This window comes from Aptenodytes patagonicus, chromosome Z (genome assembly GCF_965638725.1).
Source record: "Aptenodytes patagonicus chromosome Z, bAptPat1.pri.cur, whole genome shotgun sequence".
Classification (NCBI taxonomy): domain Eukaryota; kingdom Metazoa; phylum Chordata; class Aves; order Sphenisciformes; family Spheniscidae; genus Aptenodytes; species Aptenodytes patagonicus.
Genome location: NC_134982.1, coordinates 37,904,512 through 37,925,955, shown reverse-complemented (window position 1 = coordinate 37,925,955; position 21,444 = coordinate 37,904,512). Strand labels below are relative to the sequence as shown.

The 21,444-nt window shown below is 43.1% G+C and overlaps 1 protein-coding gene across 3 annotated transcripts in view; it reads right to left on the bottom strand.

Moving 5' to 3' along the window:
- Positions 1–20,142, bottom strand: part of SH3GL2 (SH3 domain containing GRB2 like 2, endophilin A1) — a 111,999-nt gene extending 91,857 nt beyond the window's left edge. Inside the window, exon 1 of one of the 3 annotated variants that reach the window (XM_076362695.1) lies at positions 20,095–20,142. Coding sequence is in view for 1 of the 3 variants with exons in the window: in XM_076362693.1 (XP_076218808.1) it covers positions 19,568–19,612 (45 nt within the window). In the remaining 2 variants the exon portion in view is untranslated. Of the gene's footprint in view, positions 1–19,273; positions 19,313–19,567; positions 19,695–20,094 lie in introns of those variants that run through there. The other 2 variants (XM_076362693.1, XM_076362696.1) reach the window with 2 other exon arrangements.
- Between the last annotated feature and the right edge of the window lie 1,302 nt (positions 20,143–21,444).

Here is a 21,444-nt window from a genome sequence, read left to right as displayed (position 1 = left end):
TTTGCCCTGACCCAACTATCTAAGTGTTGGTTAGGAACTGACTTGACTCCTGACCTCCAGACCTCTGCCAAAAGAAGCTGTTTGCACAGAGGTGGCAAAGCAATTTTTTCTTCTATAGTTTGTTTTACTTGTATGGGCTTCATAGTGGCTTTAATCACAATGGTATTGTTAATACAGCAATCACAGGTATTTGCCAGGGTCATATACTAATAGTTCCATATTGGCACAGTGCTCCTCATTTAGCTAGAGCCTTCCTTTCCCACTGCCACTGAACAACACCCTATAGGCAGAGTCTCTGACATTCAGAGCTCATTTTGTGAAATTTATCTGGAGCTGACTCCCTCTACTCAGTGCAGAAGAACCGAGTTGCAATCCTGATGTTTTTATAGAACTACTCTACTGGGGTCAAGATATCACCCAGTGCAGGTGAGTCATCTCTGCAGTTTTATATACAAGAAAACAATTCACAAAGTAGAACTCTAGGAGGTGAGATTTAAAGCAAACTTTATAGGGGACTCGAATAATTTTCTTGACAGTCTTAAGGATTGGTTAAAGAAGTTTCATACTCTGCTGTTGTGAACAGAAATAGTTAAAAACATATTATGCAATGGAGAGGATGTGTAGTACTTAATTAAAGCATCCATTAGCCATGACTTTGATACCGTCTCTCACAGCATCCTCCTGGACAAAAAGTCCAGCGTACAGCTAGACAAGTCCATAATACAATGGGTGAGCAATTGGCTGACAAGTCAGGCTCAAAGAGTTACAGTAAACGGGGTCACATCAGGCTGGTGGCCAGTCACTAGTGGGGTTCCCCAGCACTCAATTTTAGGGCCAGTGCTCTTTAATGTCTTTATAAATGATCTGGACACAGGAATCAAATGTACATTAAGTACGTTTGCCAATGATACTAAACTAGGAGGAGCTGTGGACTCCCTCAGGAATAGAGAGGCCTTACAGAGAGATCTGGATAGACTAGAGAGCTGGGCAATCATCAACCATATGAAATTTAACAAGAGCAAGTGCAGGATTCTGCACCTGGGACGGGGTAATCCTGGTTATACATACAAATTGGGGGATGAGAGGCTGAAGAGAAGCGCTAAGGAAAGAGATCTGGGGGTTTGGGTTGATAGCAAGTTAAATATGAGTCAACAGTGGCCCAAAAGGGCCAACCATGTCCTGGGGTGCATCAAGCACAGCATAGCTAGCCGGTCGAGGGAGGTGATTGTCCCACTCTACACTGCACTGGTGTGGCCCCACCTCGAGTACTGTGTGCAGTTTTGGGTACCTCAATATAAGGACATCAGACTATTAGAGTGTGTCCAGAGGAGGGTGACAAAGATGGTGAAAGGCCTCGAGGGCAAGACTTATGAGGAGCGGCTGAGGTCACTTGTTGGGAAGGATATTATCGCAACACCAACAATGGAAAGAAAAGACTATATACTATACTTACTCTATGGGGGAACTCACTTTATTGATTTTGAAATTTCTGAGCTTTTATTACTTTGAAATCTTGTAATTTTATTTAGTATTCTCCTAAAAGCTCCAGAACTTGGAGGCAAATGATTACTTGAAAATGTCTGCTACATGGACTTTTAAAGTAAGCATTTGGTCCCTGCACTCGTTGGAAGGTTTGGAAACATGAACACCCAAAGCTTCAAATCAAGAACAATAAAAAAAATACTTCTGGACTGGTTTCGTAAACTCATGCTTTTAATCCAGCCTCTCAGTATCATAATGGCCCACCTCATGATTTTTAAATATTCACAGCTGACTATGCTATATATCAAAATAGTACTGCTTGTCTCATTAAACTACCATAATTTGCAACTTGGATGTGCAACATAAAATATTAATCACCACTTCAGAAGCCACTTTCATCCCTTAATTTGTAACAGGATCATGCTTCGCTTAAGTCTGCTCCAAAAAGCTTACTAATGTCTTTTCTGCTAGTATCCACATTTTGCCCTTTTGTTCGTGTTTGCAGTGGACACATATACAATGGAAGCACCATTTTTAGAGATTTTGCACTGGTCAGATGGTAGCGGTACCTTGTCATTTTCTCTGACCTACCACTTCTTTCTAAAGTCTGCCCAAAGAGGTACTGCAGATTACCAGAGGTAGGATGTATACATCTAAATATCTCCTATGCTGACACATGAAAAAAATGGACACATACATAAAAGCACATACCTCCTTTGTCTGACTATAATGCGCACATCCTCATGCTGGGACTGCTTGATACATAATCATATACAGTGAATAGGGGATGCATTGCAGTAATTTCACTGCTAGTTCCACAAGGACAAGTAAAGCAGAGGAACATGAAATGAAAAAGGCTTGCATGTCTACAGGAGATTCTAATTGGATTCAAGAATTTTAAATCCATCTCCAAATGCAGAGAAGCAGAGTGACTCACAGACCTTTCCACAGAGCATGCGGAGGTGAAATTAGCAGGGAAGATGAGAGTTATGTGGGCAGAACTGCTACAAAAACAAACACATTTGTAGTATAAAAAAGAAAGTACAAGTAATGTATTTATACGGCTCCTAAGAGCTTCATAGTTCCTGAGAGAGGACCAGGACCAGAACAGAGGAAGAGTAATTGCCACATACAGCATCACCCCAAAAGCAGCAAACTGCCAAGGCATTTGAAAATAGGGTTAGTCTCAGTGGCATAGCTACTTTTCATGTTGTCACTCAAGCAATCGAGCTGTAAAACCGTGCATACCAAGTTAGTGTTGTATAAAGGAAGTGTCTGGGAAGGTGTATAAAGGAAGTGTCTGTCACACACTGTTTTTGTCTGGTTTTGTCCTCACAGCAGCAAGGACACAGGCAGAGGACTAGGTGTATATGTAGGATGCCACTGGGATACACCTATCCTTACAGTTTGCAGCATGAGCTACAGCAGTCTGAGGGCAAAGCAATCTCTGTGTTGTTACCTAGACACACACCCTCCTGGACCTCTCCTGTGTGCAGCTCCCTTGAACACTCCACTGAAAAAATACAACACAGGTTATTCAGGTTGAGGTCCACTGCTTGGACAATTCTTTGCAAGTGATTAGTTCATATTAAGGAACCAAGATCACCTGCAATGCTGCTCAGTGACACCATTAAGTCTTATGGGCAGAAATTATAATAGAAAACACAAGTAAACAAAAGGGACAGAGCTCTCATGAAGGCTACTTGCATAAGTACAGATAAGCACCCTTTCTGCAGCATGACAGTAAAGTACACCACGAAGCTGACATTTGATTTAGAAAGATTTAAAGAAAAAGAAAATATCTATCCACTTTACATGAATGCACTCTGTAACAAAAAGGGCTTTCTAAAAACTTCAAAGATCCACGCAGCCTTGAAAATTTTGACATCCACATGCCCCTACCAAGCAAGACTGCACAGATCACAATGACTCTATAGAACCAGAGAGACATATAATGAGATATATAGTAAAATAGTGTATTTGCCGCAGTTACTCCTATACACTGTATCATCTTATTACAGGGATACAAATGTCCCATCGCATAAAGAAAAGGAATTAGAGCATTGTTAATGGTTTCTTCACCCCATTCATCAATATGTTCAGGCTTCAACACATGCTTGAGCTCTGGGAGTCAGTATCATCAATAGCAAATACAGGCTAAACCAAACACAAGATATCTAACTGATCCACAGAAAGTATTAGCTACCTATATATTTTATTGGCATGACCATACTATTCTATTCTCATGTCTCAATGAAAGCACAAAAGCCACACAATTAAAACTGAGTAAAATCTGTCTCTCTAAGGAGCACAGATATGAAAGATAACAGATCAAGAACAATAGCATGGCTCTAACACTATTCAGGGGATTGGCAGTAGGAGTGCCGCTTTTTAATCCTTTCGGGGCAGTAAGGCAAACTGTTATTGGTTTTTTAAAAAAAAATTTTCCTTTAACTTCTTCGGTAGTGTTGAACGCTGATGGTGTATTAAAAAAAGAAAAAGTAATGATTGTTTTTTCTCCTGAATTTCAGCTTTTTTTTTTCCTTCAAAATTGTTTGTAGGGTATCATTTAGACCTTGCACATATTAGAAGTTCTGACATTAAAAATCATTTTATCTTCTTCAAATTCGTAACACAATTCATGATCAAAAAAGAAAAGGCTCCCAAAAATTGCAAGGTCAAAACACACAATACTAAGTTTGTTCAGACTGCTCTCTCACCAGTAGTCTTTCAAACCTTTTGAAATCCACAACTCCAGTTCAGAGATCAGGAACAACATACTTGTGAGTAGGTACAATGGTTAAAATTGCGCAGACTGGCACTGCTTCACTTATGTACTAGCAATAGGACTTCCCAACTTGAACCGCTACAGCCAGCATAGACGTAGAAGAAATATCCCATAGTCTTCCCACAACTTCATTTCCGTGAGTAGTCATAGTCCTCCTGATAGTGCAGGGCAAGATGGGCACAAAAGGCTACATACCAAGAAATGATTTCTTCCTTTCATTGTAGCAAATACTGTAAAACACAGCCTGACTACCTAGGGTTTCTCCAAGCCCCACAGCTGACAGACACACGTAGGGGTGCTCTGAGGCATCTGCCACTCTTTCACCAAGAACACACTAGCTAGCTGACATGTAGCTTTTGCATGGATAAAATAGAAGACACCCTAAAGTGCTCTTTTTCTCTGTTTTTAAACCTGAAAGTCACATTCATATATCTCAGGGCCAAGCCTGCTCCACCTATATGTCTAGCAAGTTAAGAAAGTCCATACCAAAAAGCAAATTCAGGGAGTGTCCCTGTAGAAAAGCTTTTAACTTCCATGTCTTGAGCAAACCTATGATTAAATAGGAGGTACACTAATCTGTTCAAAGAGAGAATGGTTCTCACCACATATATTAACAAAATTATAAATTCCTTGATGGATTAAAGTATTATTCATGAGAAGCGGTGTTTATTACAATTTGTCAAGCTTTTGTGAGAACTTTGGGAAAGCGTAGCCAGACAGCCCAAATTTTAAAAAGATGATGAATTATGATCAACTCATTCTCAATGCAGAAAATGTACCTCTCCAAATAAACTCTCTTCATCTAAATCTTCAACTCTACAAAGAAATTAAATATAAGGACTTAAAAGTAACATAAATGTACAGGATGTCCCTATGTTTCTCCTACCACACACACGACAAATTAGCTACAGTGCAAATGAAGGATGGGAAGGTAGTTAAAATTCATCCCATGTGGCTCTGATGAAATGCATTGCTTGACTGGAAGTATTCTGGAAAGATTAAGCCTCCAGAGGCCAGGAGGCATCATGCTCTTGACTATTCAGAGGGATGCAGAGTCCAGGGACTTCCTATACTCACCTAAGATGTTCCAGTTCCTACAAGGAGCTTTGCCTATTGAGTGTAGATTAAATCCATCAGGTCTTCCAGCCAGTGCTGGCACCCAGTACCTCAATCTGCTGAAGATTATACTCCTCGATGGCAAGACAGCAGTGTTACCCAGGGCACCAGAAATCAGAGTGAGGCATGCTGCTTTTCAGGAGTCAATGGCCTCTTCGTATTTCATAGCTCTGTAACAGTCCCCATGTAGGTCTGTGCCACAGAAGATACAATCTAGTTCTTTAAAATGTGCTCAAGGTAAAGAAACCTGCTCTGCCACATCTGTTTACTATTACACCGTTTCTTAAAATACAGCCCTCTCTGTCCATAAATCTGTATGATTTATTTTCCCTGTGGATGATGTTACTTTTCTTCTTTTATCTACCTACACCCTTGCTTGCAAAGGAAGTTAGTAGTAGCCAAGCAATTTACCAAATTTAAAACTCAAGTCAACCCATCAGCTGAACAGAGAGCTTTTCACAGCTGTGTGAAAACAAGACTTTAAATATTCACATGACATAGAAAAGCCCTCCTGGACTTGTATTATTTCCTGCAGTTTTAACAAGCATTTGGCTTGTGAAAGTATTTTAAGTAGTGCAAATAAATTGAAAAGATAAATGCTTAGCAACTACCAAGTACCTTTTCCAAATTGCAGGTGCATTAGCATTTCAGTGCAGATCAGGAGCTAACTTTTTTAAATAAATCTCATGGTCATCCCCACTTACTCCACTATGATTTAGATTGCAGAGCAGTCTTGTAGCATGTGAACTGGATTGAAGCAGAAATTTCTCTCCAAGAGCTCACCTGATGTGCTTCAACCATGATACAACTATGATTCTATGATTAACCACTAGCAGGCATTCAGTCCACAGGACCATACTACAGTTAGTCCAAAATCAAACTATAAATAAATCAGAAACCTCCACTGCGGGACACTGCGTCCTCTGCACCAATTGTTTTGTTCTACAGACCCATGCCTTTTGCACTGTATGACTTTCCAAGACAGACACAGCCTCAGAAGTTCAGGTCAGCTGCTACATCACTCAATCTGAAAGAAAGCAAGAGGGAGGGGCACAACCACGCACCCATCAAAGATCTGGCGCGATCTGGCTGTTCCATTTTAAACTGGAACAGCTCCCAAAGGAGGTAAGTTGTATGGAGACAAAATGGCTCAGAGGAATTATTGCAAGGTCTTTGCAATGGCTTTCATCTGTCTCCTGCTATGTGTTGTTTCCCCCTCAAAACTCTTAAGTCTTATAATCATCTGGTTATAAGAAAACATTAGCTTTTACCCTTAAAAGAACTGAAAATTTAAATCCTGAAGTCAAGACAATTCAGAAAAGAAGAAAAAGGAGACAGCATTATTAAAACATCTTGATTCTGTAATGTTTTCTTAATGTTTGGGATTATATGCTGCAAAAACACTTGATAAAAAAAAAAGCTTTGTTAAAAATGACCTCTGAACACTTAAAATAAAATAAATACGCAAAATAACCCAAATCAGCAGAATTTAGTCTGCAGAATGTTTTCTTGCTGCTGAGTAAAGGCATATAGCACATACATTACTGAATGTCTCTTATCAACAATGAGGTCACCTCCATTGTTCATTTGCAACAAATCTCAGCAGGAGACAAAGTTCTGGGAAAATTTTTGAACGTCTTGGTTATGCATTGCTTGCTTGTGAGACTTTTGATATTACAAGAAAACTTTCTGCTTTTGTGAACTAATTTATCTACCTTTTAAATATTGTGTTTAAGAATTGAGCCATACTACACTGGTTTATAATTTAAAGCAGTTGTTAATGACAGCACCCTTGTTGCTTAAGAATAAATAAGGTATCAGAACAAACCACAACCTTTCCAGCCTGCAAACCAAACACATTATTTCAGTAGAGCCAAGGAGTCACGATCATAGTCACAATGAATTAATGCTTAAGTCCCAGTTCCTTGGTGACACTGAGATGGTGCAGAGGAAACCAGGCCCACAAACCCTGACAGAAATTCCTCAAATGTCAAATGATGGCACAGAAAAAGAGGCAAAAGTCACTTTTTCCTCCCTCCAGGTCACTTTGCAGCAGAGATGTGGGAAGAGAAATGGTTGCAGAAGAGCACACTGCAGAGTCTTCCTTGTTGGCACAGGCTGGGGAGGGTTGTGGCAGGAAACAAAATAGCTCTAACCATGCTTTGATTTCTTTTTTTCTCCCCCCCCCCCCCCCCCCCCATCCCTGGGCTTTTTTGTCAGGGAGGTAGGTTTATCTATGATAGGATAGGACCGAGTTCCTGTATCTTTCCCTCAAGGCTTCCCCATAGCTTAGCATAGGGCAACCAGAAATGGCTATTACTTCCTTCTTCAATGTACAGAAGGTAACCTCCAAGCAAGCCCACGCAAACAAAAATGGGGCAACAACACTTAAAAGCACTCTCAGCTCTCACCTGGGAATACTATGGAGCTAGCTGGCATTAGGTCATCCATGCTTATTCACACCGTTAAGTTTCAACACTGCACATCTCAAATCCATAACCACAAACCCAGTCACTCTCAAGGGCAACAGTGGAGACTTTAAGCCAGAAAATGGACACCCCAACCAACTGCTGACTTCTGACAGTGATAACAGCCACAGTGTGCTGTCCTACCATGACTACTTGCATAACGTTGCATTAGAGAATAGAAAAAACAATAGAAGAGTCATAAGCTTCCTTACATGCTCTTCTGTTAAGTCTTCAGTGTAGTGCTAATAAAATTCCTAAAACACAGCATGCAAAGTCAACACTTGGTCCCACTCTTCCCTCTTGCTGGCTCTCTGCTACCTGTTCCTTCACATGCTCTCAAAAGCCCCAAGATTCAAACAAGTTTCACCTCTGGCTCAGCCATCCACAGGGTTGTTACTCATACTCCTGATATGGTCTTCATCCTTTAACAAAAAGCTCATTCAATATGCATGGCTTCTCCCCCAGCTGCTTAATTTACCTTCCCAAATTTAATTTTATTGCAAGAAAATGAATATAGCATTTAAAGGAAATACAATTCTCAGTAATATATTTTACAAAGGTTTTAAAGAAATATCAGGAGGAAATCAGGGAAAAAAAAAAGTCTGCAGCAGTGAATCTGTTTAAGTTCTTGTAGATGAAGAAGTTTCCCTGGACACAAGCGTAGTTAATCTGCAAACACAAATGAGAAAAATATGGAACTAGAATAGCCTGTTTTATTGCAGCTTCATTAAATTTTCAAATCTCTCTTGCTCCAATGCACTGAGCAAGAAGAGAGAGAAAAAGTCCTTCACAGAACGCAAGCGAACGAGACATAACAGCACCACGTCTGCAAGTCTCTAGAGAACCTTCCAAATCTGCTCGGAAAGACTGCCTGCTTTTTATAAAAGTTGCTGGAAATCCCATATAGCTGGTTTTAATGTATGATTTGGGAAGCGGTCTTGTTCTCAGGATGAGAGGACTAAATCAACAATTGTCCTACCAGAGCCAAAATTACAGCAACAGAAATGACAGTAAGGCCAGTCCCTGGACATCACTGAATTTTCTCCTATAGTTTGGCAGATATTTTCAAATTGAAGTCCATCCACATTCCAATTTGTTTTTATCTCAGGAACTTATTTTATTATTAAAATGGATTCTGCAGTGGTACCAGTAGGCCCCAGTCAGAAATTCAAGCATGCTTGGCTGCTTTCTTGGTCAGTACATCCAGGATGTGCATCAACAAAGACAACAGCCAAAACCCCAGCTCCTGGAGCTGTGGCTTTCTCGACCTTAAGCGCCACAAACACACATATGTCCAGAGATTAACAGTGATACAGGGAAGGAGGATATATAATTTAGTCACTTATGCTAAGCACTGAGCAGCACAGAGCAGTAGGATAGCTCCTTTCCCAAAGATATACTGAAACTCTTAGAGAGTGCACCAATGCTTTCACATTAAAGTAACAGAGTCTTCCCCCTGCATCAGGGTTATGGAGAAGCAAGACAAACTGGGACAATCTTGCCTTTAACCATGAAAAGCCATACATCTGTATAGCTAGTAGATCTGTTACCGCATTTTGCCTTTGCAACCTAGCCAAGTACTTTCAGTCACTGACAGCACCTCAGGCCCCAGCACAGACGTCACGGCATTGCAGAGAGCCCCAGAAATATACTAACACAGAGCTCAGCTTCTGCCCCTGACAGTTTTGAACTTCACTGAACTGTTTGAATGAGTCAACAATTTGAAGCAGGCACTTTGCTGATCAAAACCTAGCCGAACCTTTGGCAGTCAGGACTGGGAAAACTTTCCACGTGCAAAACAAAGACTCTGCCAGTCTGCTCAGGACAGCAAACTCTCCGTAGGGGAAGGAACAAGCACCTGAGTCATGGAGAGCTTATTGTCCAGTGACTGTCCAACAGTTTTTGTTAAAAGACTATCCCCAAATCAGAGGAGCAGAGGAGTATTTCCTTTTCCTTATTCTTTCTCCCCATGAGACAGGAAATCTGCAACAGACGGGGTCGTCATCTTAGAAAAAATGTTGGCTTTTCCCCTCCTTAGTCACATTTGATTCCACATATGCTGATGGACACCATTAAATCCATGCTGACCTCTTTAACCCACTGGTGTTATTTAGGCTGTATGTGTTTGGGAACACTGGTCATCTTTTCTCCTGGGCTGGAACAATACACAGTATCACAGTGTCCAGATCAGGTATTGAGGATTCTGGTTACAGTAGGCTAATGAAGCAGGAAACAGCAAGTGCTGGCTTCATTCACTGATGCCTGCCATTTCTTCTGCCTCTAGTCAGAGATACCCATACATACCAGACCACAGATTTTGCCTCTGCTCAGTTTTCAAGGATTCCTGTTGAGGACCTCCACTCGTTCATCCTCATTTATCTTCCTTTCGGGTATCTTACTCCCACCCGTCTTTACAGTTAAATAAAAACCAGAATACTCTCCAGAGAACACCAAAAACTCTACAGCCTATTTCAAGCATTACAGGTTTTTCGGCCATCAAAATGCAGCCATTCTGAAACGTGCCAATCCAGACCTTTGAGGAGGGTTGTGACATCTGTGAAAATCACAGGTCCCAAGTCACCCTGACTTAAATTATTTTGAATTACAACATGGCAAAACAAAGAAAAAAAGTTATGTATCTTTTGATATCAGGTATTTGTGGCTCTTATTTTAGGAAGAGAATCCCACTCCTACCACACAAAGCTTAACTTTTGCTGCCATGTGCCCTTTTTGTAGCAGTTTACATAGGTGAAACAAACTGAACAAAACTGACAGAGGAAAAAATATTTTTCTGCATAAAAAAGTTAAATATCTATGTTATTTACCTAAGCTTGCCTCTGCTTTCAGCACTTAAGTCTTCCTCTCCTCCAGAAACTCACATTTTACCTGTCTATACTTAAGACAGGCCAGATGTATGGCGTACTATGCCTACAGCCTGCAACAGTCATATCCACTTCTGACAGTGGTGGATTTGCCTCATATATGGCAAGATATTTTTCAGCACTCTTGTGGAAAAGGAAGGAGATTTCCCCGCCAGCCTCAGAGCAATATGGTCATATTTTAAAAAACAAATTTAGACCATAAATAATAGAGGTGCCATAAGATCCAGCCATCCTTCCTGAGAGACAAACTTCCATTTGTTAATGCTAGTGGAAGGCTCCTTGGATGATGGAGTCTAATCAGTAAACCATATACACATGTGGTTATTGTGCATGTCAAGGCACATTTCCACATTCAAACTTTTCGGTTCCTAAAAATATTTGCATATTGTTGAACCTCCCTCATGCCTCAGCTCTGCTTTAAGAGTTCTTACTACCTTTTGTAACAGTAGAAAGCAAAATCAAATTCCATCCATTCCCGGCCAACGCAAAAAATGGGATGAAGCAACCAACAGGAAACTCAATTAGGACCTGTTCGTAAGTACTGAAACCTCCTTTCACTTCAACTGGAGCAAGACCCACGTGTAACTAACTCTGTTCGATGTCAGAGAGAACATTCGTAGAGAAACACAGATTCAGCTGGTGAATTAGTTGAGAAAAATACACTAACTGGTCACCTCTAATGCCTTGGCCAGTTCTATGCAAGCACTCTCATTCCAATGGAAGGATGGGGCTTAGTCTGCTGTCCTCAGATCCCTTTCCAAACAAAATCAATGAAGTTAAAAAGCTGTTCTTCTACTGGCAGAAAGAAATCCATCCATTGTGGAGCTGTACTTGTAAAATTGCAGCATTTCAAATTCAGTCCTTAGATTATGATGCTATAACTTTCCAAGACAGACGAGCTCTAAGTGACTCATCTGGAAAGACAAACACTATTTTTGACATTTATATCTTATGATTATTAACTGGTTTGCTGCATCCAGATTGATTTTGCATGAAAAGGAATTTTTGGCACATATCTTGAAGGCTGAAAATTGTACAGACTGGAAAAGAACTCAGCAAAAATATGTAGTTGACTAGTGCTGCTTTAAAGAGCAACTCCTGTTAGCCTACTGAAAGTCATAAACATGAAATCAAGAATAATTTTCAGGAGAATTTTCTTTCTATGGAAGAAAACCAAACCTTCATCTCTTTTGGAACATGTTCTGTTATCACCCTGTTTTGTTGTGGTGGCACTCTTCCCCACAGAAGCAGAACAGAAGTGATGTCCAGTGATCAAGGATACTTTAAAATGGAAAATAAATTGTGTCCTCAGTGTTACTGCACAACATTAACCGAATTTCTTAATACAAAGGTGAAAAACAAGCCCCATTTCAAAATGTTCAGAAAAATTGTTTTCAAGTTTAAAGGCCTTTTGCAGCCAGGAAGAACTGGAATTTAGGCAATCAGAAAAATAACAGTTGATATATAAATAAATAACACGATTAAAAAAATCAAACTGAAATCCACAAAAAGATGAAGAAGGCAGAGGAGGATGTAAACATTTTAACAGTGTAAAGTGCTTTCCTACCATCAGAGTAGGGGAAAAAAGAGGGGAAAGCCAACATTTTTCTCTATTTTAGAACTTCTGATTACAAAGCATTCAGTATAGTATCTCCATTTGACAAAGTGATAACAAACCCAAGGAACATATGACCAAAACACAGCCCAGTGGAAATTACACCAATATGATACCTGCTGTTGTGCTGACAATGAACCCAGCTAAGCAGCACCTATCTATTTTGAAATAGATGTGGATTCAGTTCACCAGCCCTTCCCTGGTGACAGGCCCGTTAGCTGAACCAGTGGTTGAATTTCTCGTTCTTTCAGGAGGCCCTCTGGCATTACACCAAGCCACCTTTACAGACTGCCCCTAGCAAGGTTACACTGCTGCTGCCTCAGCAGCACCTTTGCTGGGATCAAATAACACCCCTTCTTTGGTGGGGGAATGGTGATGGGGAAAGAAGGTGAGAGCAAACTGCTGCCCCTCGGCGTGACCCATGCGATGCTGCAACAACTACTTCAGCACAATTTCAATCTACATAATAGGAAATTTTTTTAAAATGCTATTTAGTTATATAGATATGGCCTCCATCATGGGCACAAGAGCATCATCAGTATTACATCAATTACAACTACATATCCATGAATCATTCTGTCCAGGTCTGCCACAGTGTCTAATCCACAGACAAACTGAAATTATGCTGAACTTCAAATAGCCACTTCTTATTTTTTCTTTTCTCCCATGCAGGTCTACAGAGCCTCCATAAAGGGAAAGCTTGTGAAAAATGTTAGCATAGTAAATATGAATTTCCATCTTTTTTCTCCACTTCAGGAGAAAAAAAAAGAAATTATTTCTATCTAACAAAAAGTTATTTTCTATCTAACTAAAATGTTAATTCCTACCACATCTATGACAGGTTGGATGGATTCCTGTGACATGTGCTATAACCTCAGGTTTAAAAAAAGCTACTTTTTTGTCTCCAAGAATAAGTGCAAGATTAGATAAGCACTGAAGGCTAGGTAATTCTGCTGTGGCAAAGATCATCACAATAATAATATGTTGTAGCTCAGTTTTCTTTCGTCTGCACACCTCCATATATTTAAGAGAGGATCTGCACCACCATTGTCCATCATGGACCACTAAGTGAGAAGAAAATGAGGACCAGAGTCACAGAAGTTGCCAGAAAGCAGCACAAAACAATACTTTTTAGTTCCAGGAGAAAAGGTTGTTGGAAGGATGCTTCGGCTGCCCCTGCGAGTATCACAGACTTTCACTGAGAAGAGGGCCATGGGCCTGCTTCATCAGAGCACTTCCCACCAAATGCTGTCCATTCACAATTTCTCTTCAGATGTACCCACAGAGTGGCAACAGCTCCTTGTGGCCTGCAAAGCAGATTTTCAACTCCTTCCCTTCTGTTGAGCTTTTAAAAGTCAAAGACTTCACTGACACACTACTAGGTCATGACAGTCAGTGTTCAAGCTCCTCGACCCTCCATCCTCCACAACAAATGTGTAAGACCACCCCAGCACCTCCCTTACATTTGCACTTGACAGCCATGTAAAACTACAGAATCTTCTGCACAGTAACCTCTGCAAAATCTGCTTCGGTTAAACCTGTTTATGCTGCTTCAGCACTTTTATGAAGCATGCTATCAATCAGTATACTAGTCACAAGGGCACATTTAAATCTTAAAGACACTGTTTTGCATGAATGACCAAGAGCAGCCAGTTCTCCCTTGCTGTGTAATACTTCCAGTGAAGATGAAAGTCAACATATAAAACAAAAATCTGATGCAGGCTGTGTTTTGAGCATAGCATCCACAGATACTCTTTGCCTCCACAGATCACCGGGAGAAAAATTGCAGATGGGTGTCAATCAGTGCTCTGGCTTTATACGTACATACATACATAAAAATGGAAACTGCATATATCAGGTGGAAAGATACTGCGGTGACAGATGCTTGAGAAATCGTCCCCAAAAAACAAGCCATTATCTTTTTTGTACACAAAGCAGCAGTTCTTTCAATTAGATTTAGAATCAGGGTTAGAAACTGGAGCAGACTGTTTAAGCCATCAACAACTCAGAAGGGTTACACAGTATCCAACTAAAGGGCAATTTAGATTAAGGTCAATTTTTCACCCTTTCAATTATGTAATGTCAATAAAAGGACACATGGGAGCGATGCCAAATGTGAATACTGTATCTGGCAATCAAGTTAGAGTGCACAAACAGAAAGGAATTTCCCTACCTGCTGTGGAAATAATCCCCTCCACAGCTAAGTAAATATTTTTTCTAAAAATAGTCTTTATTCCCAGATCAAAAATTTGCTCCCTTTCCTTGATACCAAAATATACCGCTCCGCACTGAGAGAAACCAACAGACTGCCGGTGGTACGTGGCTCTTGAAGAGAGGTTTCTGTCAGCCAGTTTGGGCACTATCCTCAGAGCCACACCATCTTGCAAACGACTCTCTTTCCTCTTTTCCTCCACCTGCTCACAAGTTTCCACACCATAGGAGGAGGGAGCTCTCTAAGTCCAACATAAGCAACACACAGTGCAGCAGCCACACTAGAAAAAATACAGCATTGTCCATCTTCCCAGACCAGCTCACATACATACCTTTACACGCATGGGAACTGACCATAATTCACTGGGTAAGGCTGAGAGGAAACACTGAAGGAGATAGGCAGACCTAGTGTGAGTCCAGCTTCAAGCCCAGTCAGCTGGAAAAGACAGCTGAGGTGCTTTCACTGGAAAAGCCTAGGCGGCAAGCACACACAGGTCCCACTCAACACTGCAGGACAGTCAGGAACATATTATGAATATGGGGCTTGATGGGGATTTAGGAAAATACTGATATCAACACGTCACTGACCACATTCTCTATCAGTATGAAAGGAATGGTAACAATCGGTTAGTTCCAGTTTGAGAGTTTAGCAAGTGTAGAAAACATGTTGTGTATAAAGGAGGATTGCTTCACCCATTCCAGTGAAAAATACTTTACGCACTTCTGACCAAGGAATTTAAAAAACATTCAGCTAGATGAACCACAATATACAAATCATTTGACATGGAAATTAATTTCTATCATACTCATATTCCCACTGATTTCAGTGAAACTGCTCACAAGTTTATGGTGATGCACACACTTGGAAGGTTTGCTGGATCCATGCTAATAAGCAGACACTCTTCCAGGACACTTTCAAAACAGATTATCAATGTTTTCAAACTCTGCCTCAACCTTAATGTGCTCTTTTTTGCAAATGAGCCTACGTAGACAGACTTGAATCAATGCAGAATCACTATGAAGCCCACAGGATTTTGTGCTATGTGGGTAATAGCATAGCAAGGCAGGAGCCCCACTTGCTTCTTATTAAACACTAGGGTCAACCTCTTACTGTGCACTTCACAGGCTGCCTTGTTAAAGAGGGAAGTAAGGTACTTTCCACCTAAAACTCAGGGCATGTAACAAGCTACTGACAACTGAGTAGAGTGGAAATAATTTCTTCAGCTGTTTCTTTCGGTAATAAACCTGTTTCTCTATAAAACTGTATGAACCAGTGACTTCTGTCTTGGTGCTAAGATAAATTAAATCATGTTGTATCATAAAAGCAGAATACAGTGGTAGAAAATAGATCATATTACAGGCCTTCTGGTTCAAATCACTACATTTGGACTGCTATTTAAATGTCAGTCACATTTATTCAGTGGTTTCCAGGGGAACCTCAGATGTGGCCATTCCCAGCATTTTTGTTCATTTCTTTCTCTATGAAATTATTACTTTCTGAAAGCTTAGTTTTGACTGTGCCTTACAAGAGCCGTATTATGCAATGAATGCAGTCATGTGGAAACAAAGCTCATGCTATTTTAAAACAGCTCTGTTCAAATGCCCCAGACTGTCAAATCTGTATCACCCAAAAATTATTCTCGTGGTTTTAAAGCTGTACACAAACTTGTAGGAAGCAATAGTCTCTCAGTCACACTGACATAGCACTAATGGCAAAGGAGTTTGCATGCCTAAATAAAAAGGGACCATTTGGTGGCACAGCACTTAGTTGCCTATTTCTGGAAAAACACTCCTTGGAGCAACCTTCTTAGCTCCAGGATGCCTGACAGATTTGCAGCAGCACAGTTAACATTCAAATGGGGTTACTTCTCCTTCTTAGGTGCTCTGTGGGTAATAGCAGTAAATGAATAATCTAACCTGCCCCATATTTGTCAATCTAACATCTTGTAATTCTGCATGAATGTCACAACTTCCAGACTCACCCTCCTTTTACAAACTCAAGAATATTTTTTCTAAACTTTATGATGCTACACAGAAGTAAAACCGTTAGTTTTTCTGAAAGGCAAAAGGGTGACTCTCCATTCATTCTAGAAGGAGCGAAGTTTCCTCCTGCTTTTCAATGACTCACTGCTGTTGCAGTCAGTGCACAGAATTTGACAGGCATTAAGTTCTTCAGCATGGCTTCTAGTAAAAAACAGAATGGCAGTATTTCATGCAGGGTAGTTTGACATTTTACAAGTCAAAAAATAATGAATGAAAACAAAATGCTTACGTTGTATAAAACAAAATCCAGACATGGAAGTCACATAATTTTAAGTTGTGCTATGGAAAGCAGACTTCTTCTGGATGAAAGAAAAACTTTTTCATAACATTTAAATTGTGACATGAATCTTTATACTTCTGACTGGAACTCTATTTTGTATTAATAATATTGTACATTCATAATCATAAACTCTCTGTGTATAAGGGGTACTAATGTTACAAGAAGAATAATAGCATTAAAGATAGAAATATCTTTAATAAGATATTAAAGATAATTATTAAATAATTTATTAAAGATAAACCAGAGACTTCAAGACTTCACAATGCTAAACTGGGTTAAAGGACACAGCAACCTGAGAAATAACTTGAAGTTGTTCCTGGTATGATTTACAATTCTATTATGACAGCACATCATACACAAGTTCTTATGTGAATAAGAACCAAAGGAATAATTCAGAATTTTTAAAACTTTCAATTTGTTTGGTCCTATCTGGGAAGCTTCATTCGTACCAGCAATGTCAATTTATATTTCACCTGTGGATCAATCCCTAGTCAAAAGGATTACTCCCTAGAGTAAGGTCAGCACGACTAAGTCCTGGATTTCTCACTCATACTGAAAACAAGCCAATAAACAGTTCAGTCTTGCAACCTACTTGTGAGTCATTCTCATACATGAATGTGTCTTCGTGGCCTGCGTACAAACAATCTGTGAAAGCCAAGGCTGGGCCCAAAAATCCCTGGGTCATCTGATGTCAGGCTGCTAAACATGGCATCAGAAACTTAATATTTTGGTTCCAGCCAGCTAAAACGTCTTCCTTCTAAGTAACAGTATCGCTGACAATCAGTACCAGAGTGTCATCTGAAGGACAGAACAGCATGCACAGACATTTCACACCATGCTCCCTCCAAAAAAGATGTTCACCTCTGCTGCTGTGAAGGCATACTCATTAGCTTACAACAATGGAGAACTGAGACTTCTATTATTAAAAAGTGAACTTCAGCTTGCCTGCTTCTTAAATGTGGATGACACAGACACTGTAATTCTTATTTTCGATACCAGAACTCAGTGCAGCAACGATGATTCCTGGGCTTCTGATAGCACTGTAGGTAGCAGGGAGAGAAATAACGAAGTAGCAGCAGCAGATGGGCGCCGTAGGATGGGCTCAGGCACCCCTAACTGCATCTGTCATGAGTACGGCGGGTTTCTTGTGAAGCTTATTTTACCAACGATGCAGCACAATGTGGTATGAAAGGTGAGAAACAATGTCATTTGATGCCTGCATGGGCCCATGCAGGACTTGACATATCCCATTGCATTCAGAGTCGTAACAGGTATTGGTGTAATTGCAAGGCATTAAGAATCAGAATTTGGATGAATTCTTGTATTAGGGAGAATTCTTTCAGGAACATTTCCCCACAGTGCAACAAGAGATGAGATGGAATAGATGAGATGGATGAGAAAGGGAAAAACACAGGTGTTGAAAAGCATAACGGCTGCTGTATCTTGCATGCCTGCACCTACAGACTGCTTACAGTGACCAAGGCTGTTACCTGAAGATGCCTGCAATGGTGATTAGTAGGAAATAACCGGGGATTTTGTATTTAGTTGCAAACAAAAAAAAAAGCACATTACACTGGTCTTGGTCTCAATTCTCTAAATCCAAAGAAATCCCCTGACTTCTATGAAACCATTTTAGATTCATCCCCAAAGCACGCTGAGTCAGAACCTGATTCAGAAATTGTACCCTTACAGACTATAACGCACAGATTTTGTATTATGAAACAACCTGAAGACTGGTGAAACATCCACCCTGACCTTCCTGCAATATCACACCACGCCTAAAGCACTAGGACCAAATGTCATCATTCAGATTTCAGCTGTACTCTGGAGCCAGAAAACAAACAAAAAAAGGTCGTGTTTATTGCTGATTTACAAAGTCAGGCTAAGCAAACGCCGATGGAAACATGGTGCACAGCCCTCGGTAAAGAAGGTCCGAGGCCCACGCCGGGTATCTGCCCCAGCGGCCACCCCCGCTGCCTCGACGCCCCCTCCATGCCTGCGCTGGCCCCGCGGGGGCAGCCCAGGACCTGCTCCCGCACCCCGGCAGCCCCTGCCCGCCTGCCGCAGCACGGACGGAGCCGGAGGCGGGGGGCGGGGGGAGATGAGGCCGGACGGCAACCCCCTGGCCCTACACACGCGTGCACCGCGCAGCCCATGCACTCACGGAAACCCCCGCACTCACGCAAACCCGTGGACACCCGTGCAGACCCACCCACACCCGTGCACATTCACGCACCATGCACATTCCTGCACGTTCATGCAAACCTGTGAACCACTCGCGCACCACGCACACCCGTGCATCATGGACACCCGTGCACAGTCACGCACCCCCGTGCACACTCACACATCACGCACACCCGTGCACAACATCCGTGCAAACCCACTCACCTTGCACACCCGTGCACACGAATGAAAACCCCTGCACACTCATGTACAACACACACCCGTGCACATGCGTGCACACCCACGCACACTTGTGCACTACGCACACCCGTGCATGCCCACGCACACGGGCGCACGACGCACAGCCAGACATAGCCCGGCACCACGCACCCGACTGCACCACGCAGCCGAGCGCACCGCCGAGCACCCCAGCGCGCAGCCGGGCACCACGCACCCACGCGTGCGCCCCACGCACACCCCTTGCCGCGCGGTGGCCGGGGGGGAGGGGGGGGGAGGTACCTGGGTCGCTTTGTGGAACTGCTTCTTGAGCCCGGCCACCGACATGGCGAGGGCGGCGCGCTGCAGCCGAGCGGAGCCGAGGGGAGCCGAGGGGCGATGCGGTGGTCCCGCCGCCGCGCAGCCGGGGCACGCCGCCTGCCCGCCCGCCCGCCCGCGCTGCCCGCACCCGCGCGCCCGGCGGAGGCTGTCAGACGGCGGCGGCGGTGGCGGTGCGGGGGCGCCGTGACGTCAGGGCGGGACGCGCCGCCTTCCACCGGGCGCGCGGGGCCGCCCCTCGCCACCGCCCCCGCCCCCCAGGTGTCGCCAGCCCCGGCAGTAACCCGCCGCGGGGCGGGGGGGGGCGCGGCTTTGGCGCTGCCCGGGCCGCCGCAGCGCCGCCGCTGCACGGCCGCCGGCCCGGGGGGCCCCTCTCCTGTGCCCCCGCCTGCCCCGCGCCCCCGCCGGCCCCTCAGTTCGCGGGCGGCGTCCCCACGCGCGCGTCCTAACGGTCGGTCCTGACGGTCGGACCCAACGGTCGGTCCCCCTACCCTGGAGTCTCTCCAGCACCAGGGTGCGCGGTCGTCCTGTACGGGCGCCCCGCGGCGGCCAGCCCGCTCCCCCGCGCCGGTCTGGGCCACGGGCGGGGGGTTCCTCGGCCCTCCCCTCCCTGCGCGGACCTCGGCCTCGCCTCAGCAGCGCAGCATCCCCGGTAAGGAAGGGGGCGCCTGTCCCCACAGGACATCATCCGCGGAAATGAGCCTGCAGGGAAGAAACTGGCGGAGCAGTAAGGAGAAGAAGAGAGGAAGGCAGTAGCGGAGGGAAGGAAGATCACCGTGGTCCAGATACCTGGAGAAACATTTGTAGCCGTACCGGCTTCTTTGGGCCTGATGTGCCCCGGACCACAGATGGTAGTCGAACCCTAGCTAATTGGGATCCCTCAACAAGTGCTTTTTTCTTCTCCCGTCACAATGTCAGTGACATGTAGAAAAGTAAATCTAAAGCCTGCCCATTCTAAGCTGCTGGTGTGGCTGTTGGCTTGAAGGTAAAAGCCTAGAGCCCAGATAAAAGTCATGTACTTTGGCGGTTTCAGTGTTATAAATGCTAGTGGAACAGTAATTAACAATTATTAGGCTCTGCCAGCAAAAGCCTAAACAACATGAGCAATGTGATCCAAACATAATGATCCTTCTCTTCAGGCTGGACCACTCACTGCATATGTGTGCTGCAAATTGGCGCAGCTGAGATGCACGCTCGCAGAAAGCTCTTACCGGCTGCTTGAAAGCAGCCATGCTATGCTGGCTTTGTAATTCCATCACAACAAACACTCAACACAAGCTAGTTAGATGGGATGACAGCATTTTCAGAAGAACCTAAAGCTGTTTCTAAACTCCGTGTGGACTCGCCGTGGTGCACCACACAGGCTTGGTGCACCTAACCAAGCTGCGCTGCCGCACTTCAGGCGCACATACCATCTCCACTCCGTGAGGTATGGGCGAAGCAACTATACCACATACCCAAGCATCCAGAGGCAGAGCAATGCCTCCAGATTGCTGAGTTTTACTGACTTAATGCAGTTCGTGGAAGCGATTTGCAATGAGGGAAAGGATCTTGAACGTGAGTCATGTCAGTGCTTTTGGAATTATTACCAAAGTTGTTCATCGTGAAGAATGGCAAACCAAGAATGTCTCTCTGCTCACTGTAGAGTGGGAGATTGTAACAGCCTAGTCCTGGGCACAGTAGGAGGCACCACTTTCTGGCCTAGTCCCAAGTCCGCGTAGAAATGCTTCCATCCACTTTAGTACTAATATTATTTTAAAGGATGAAAAATGAGACCATATGGAGATTTCAGGCAAGGAGTGGGAGTTTCTTGTGCTAGCCATTGTGCTTTTGACAGGAAA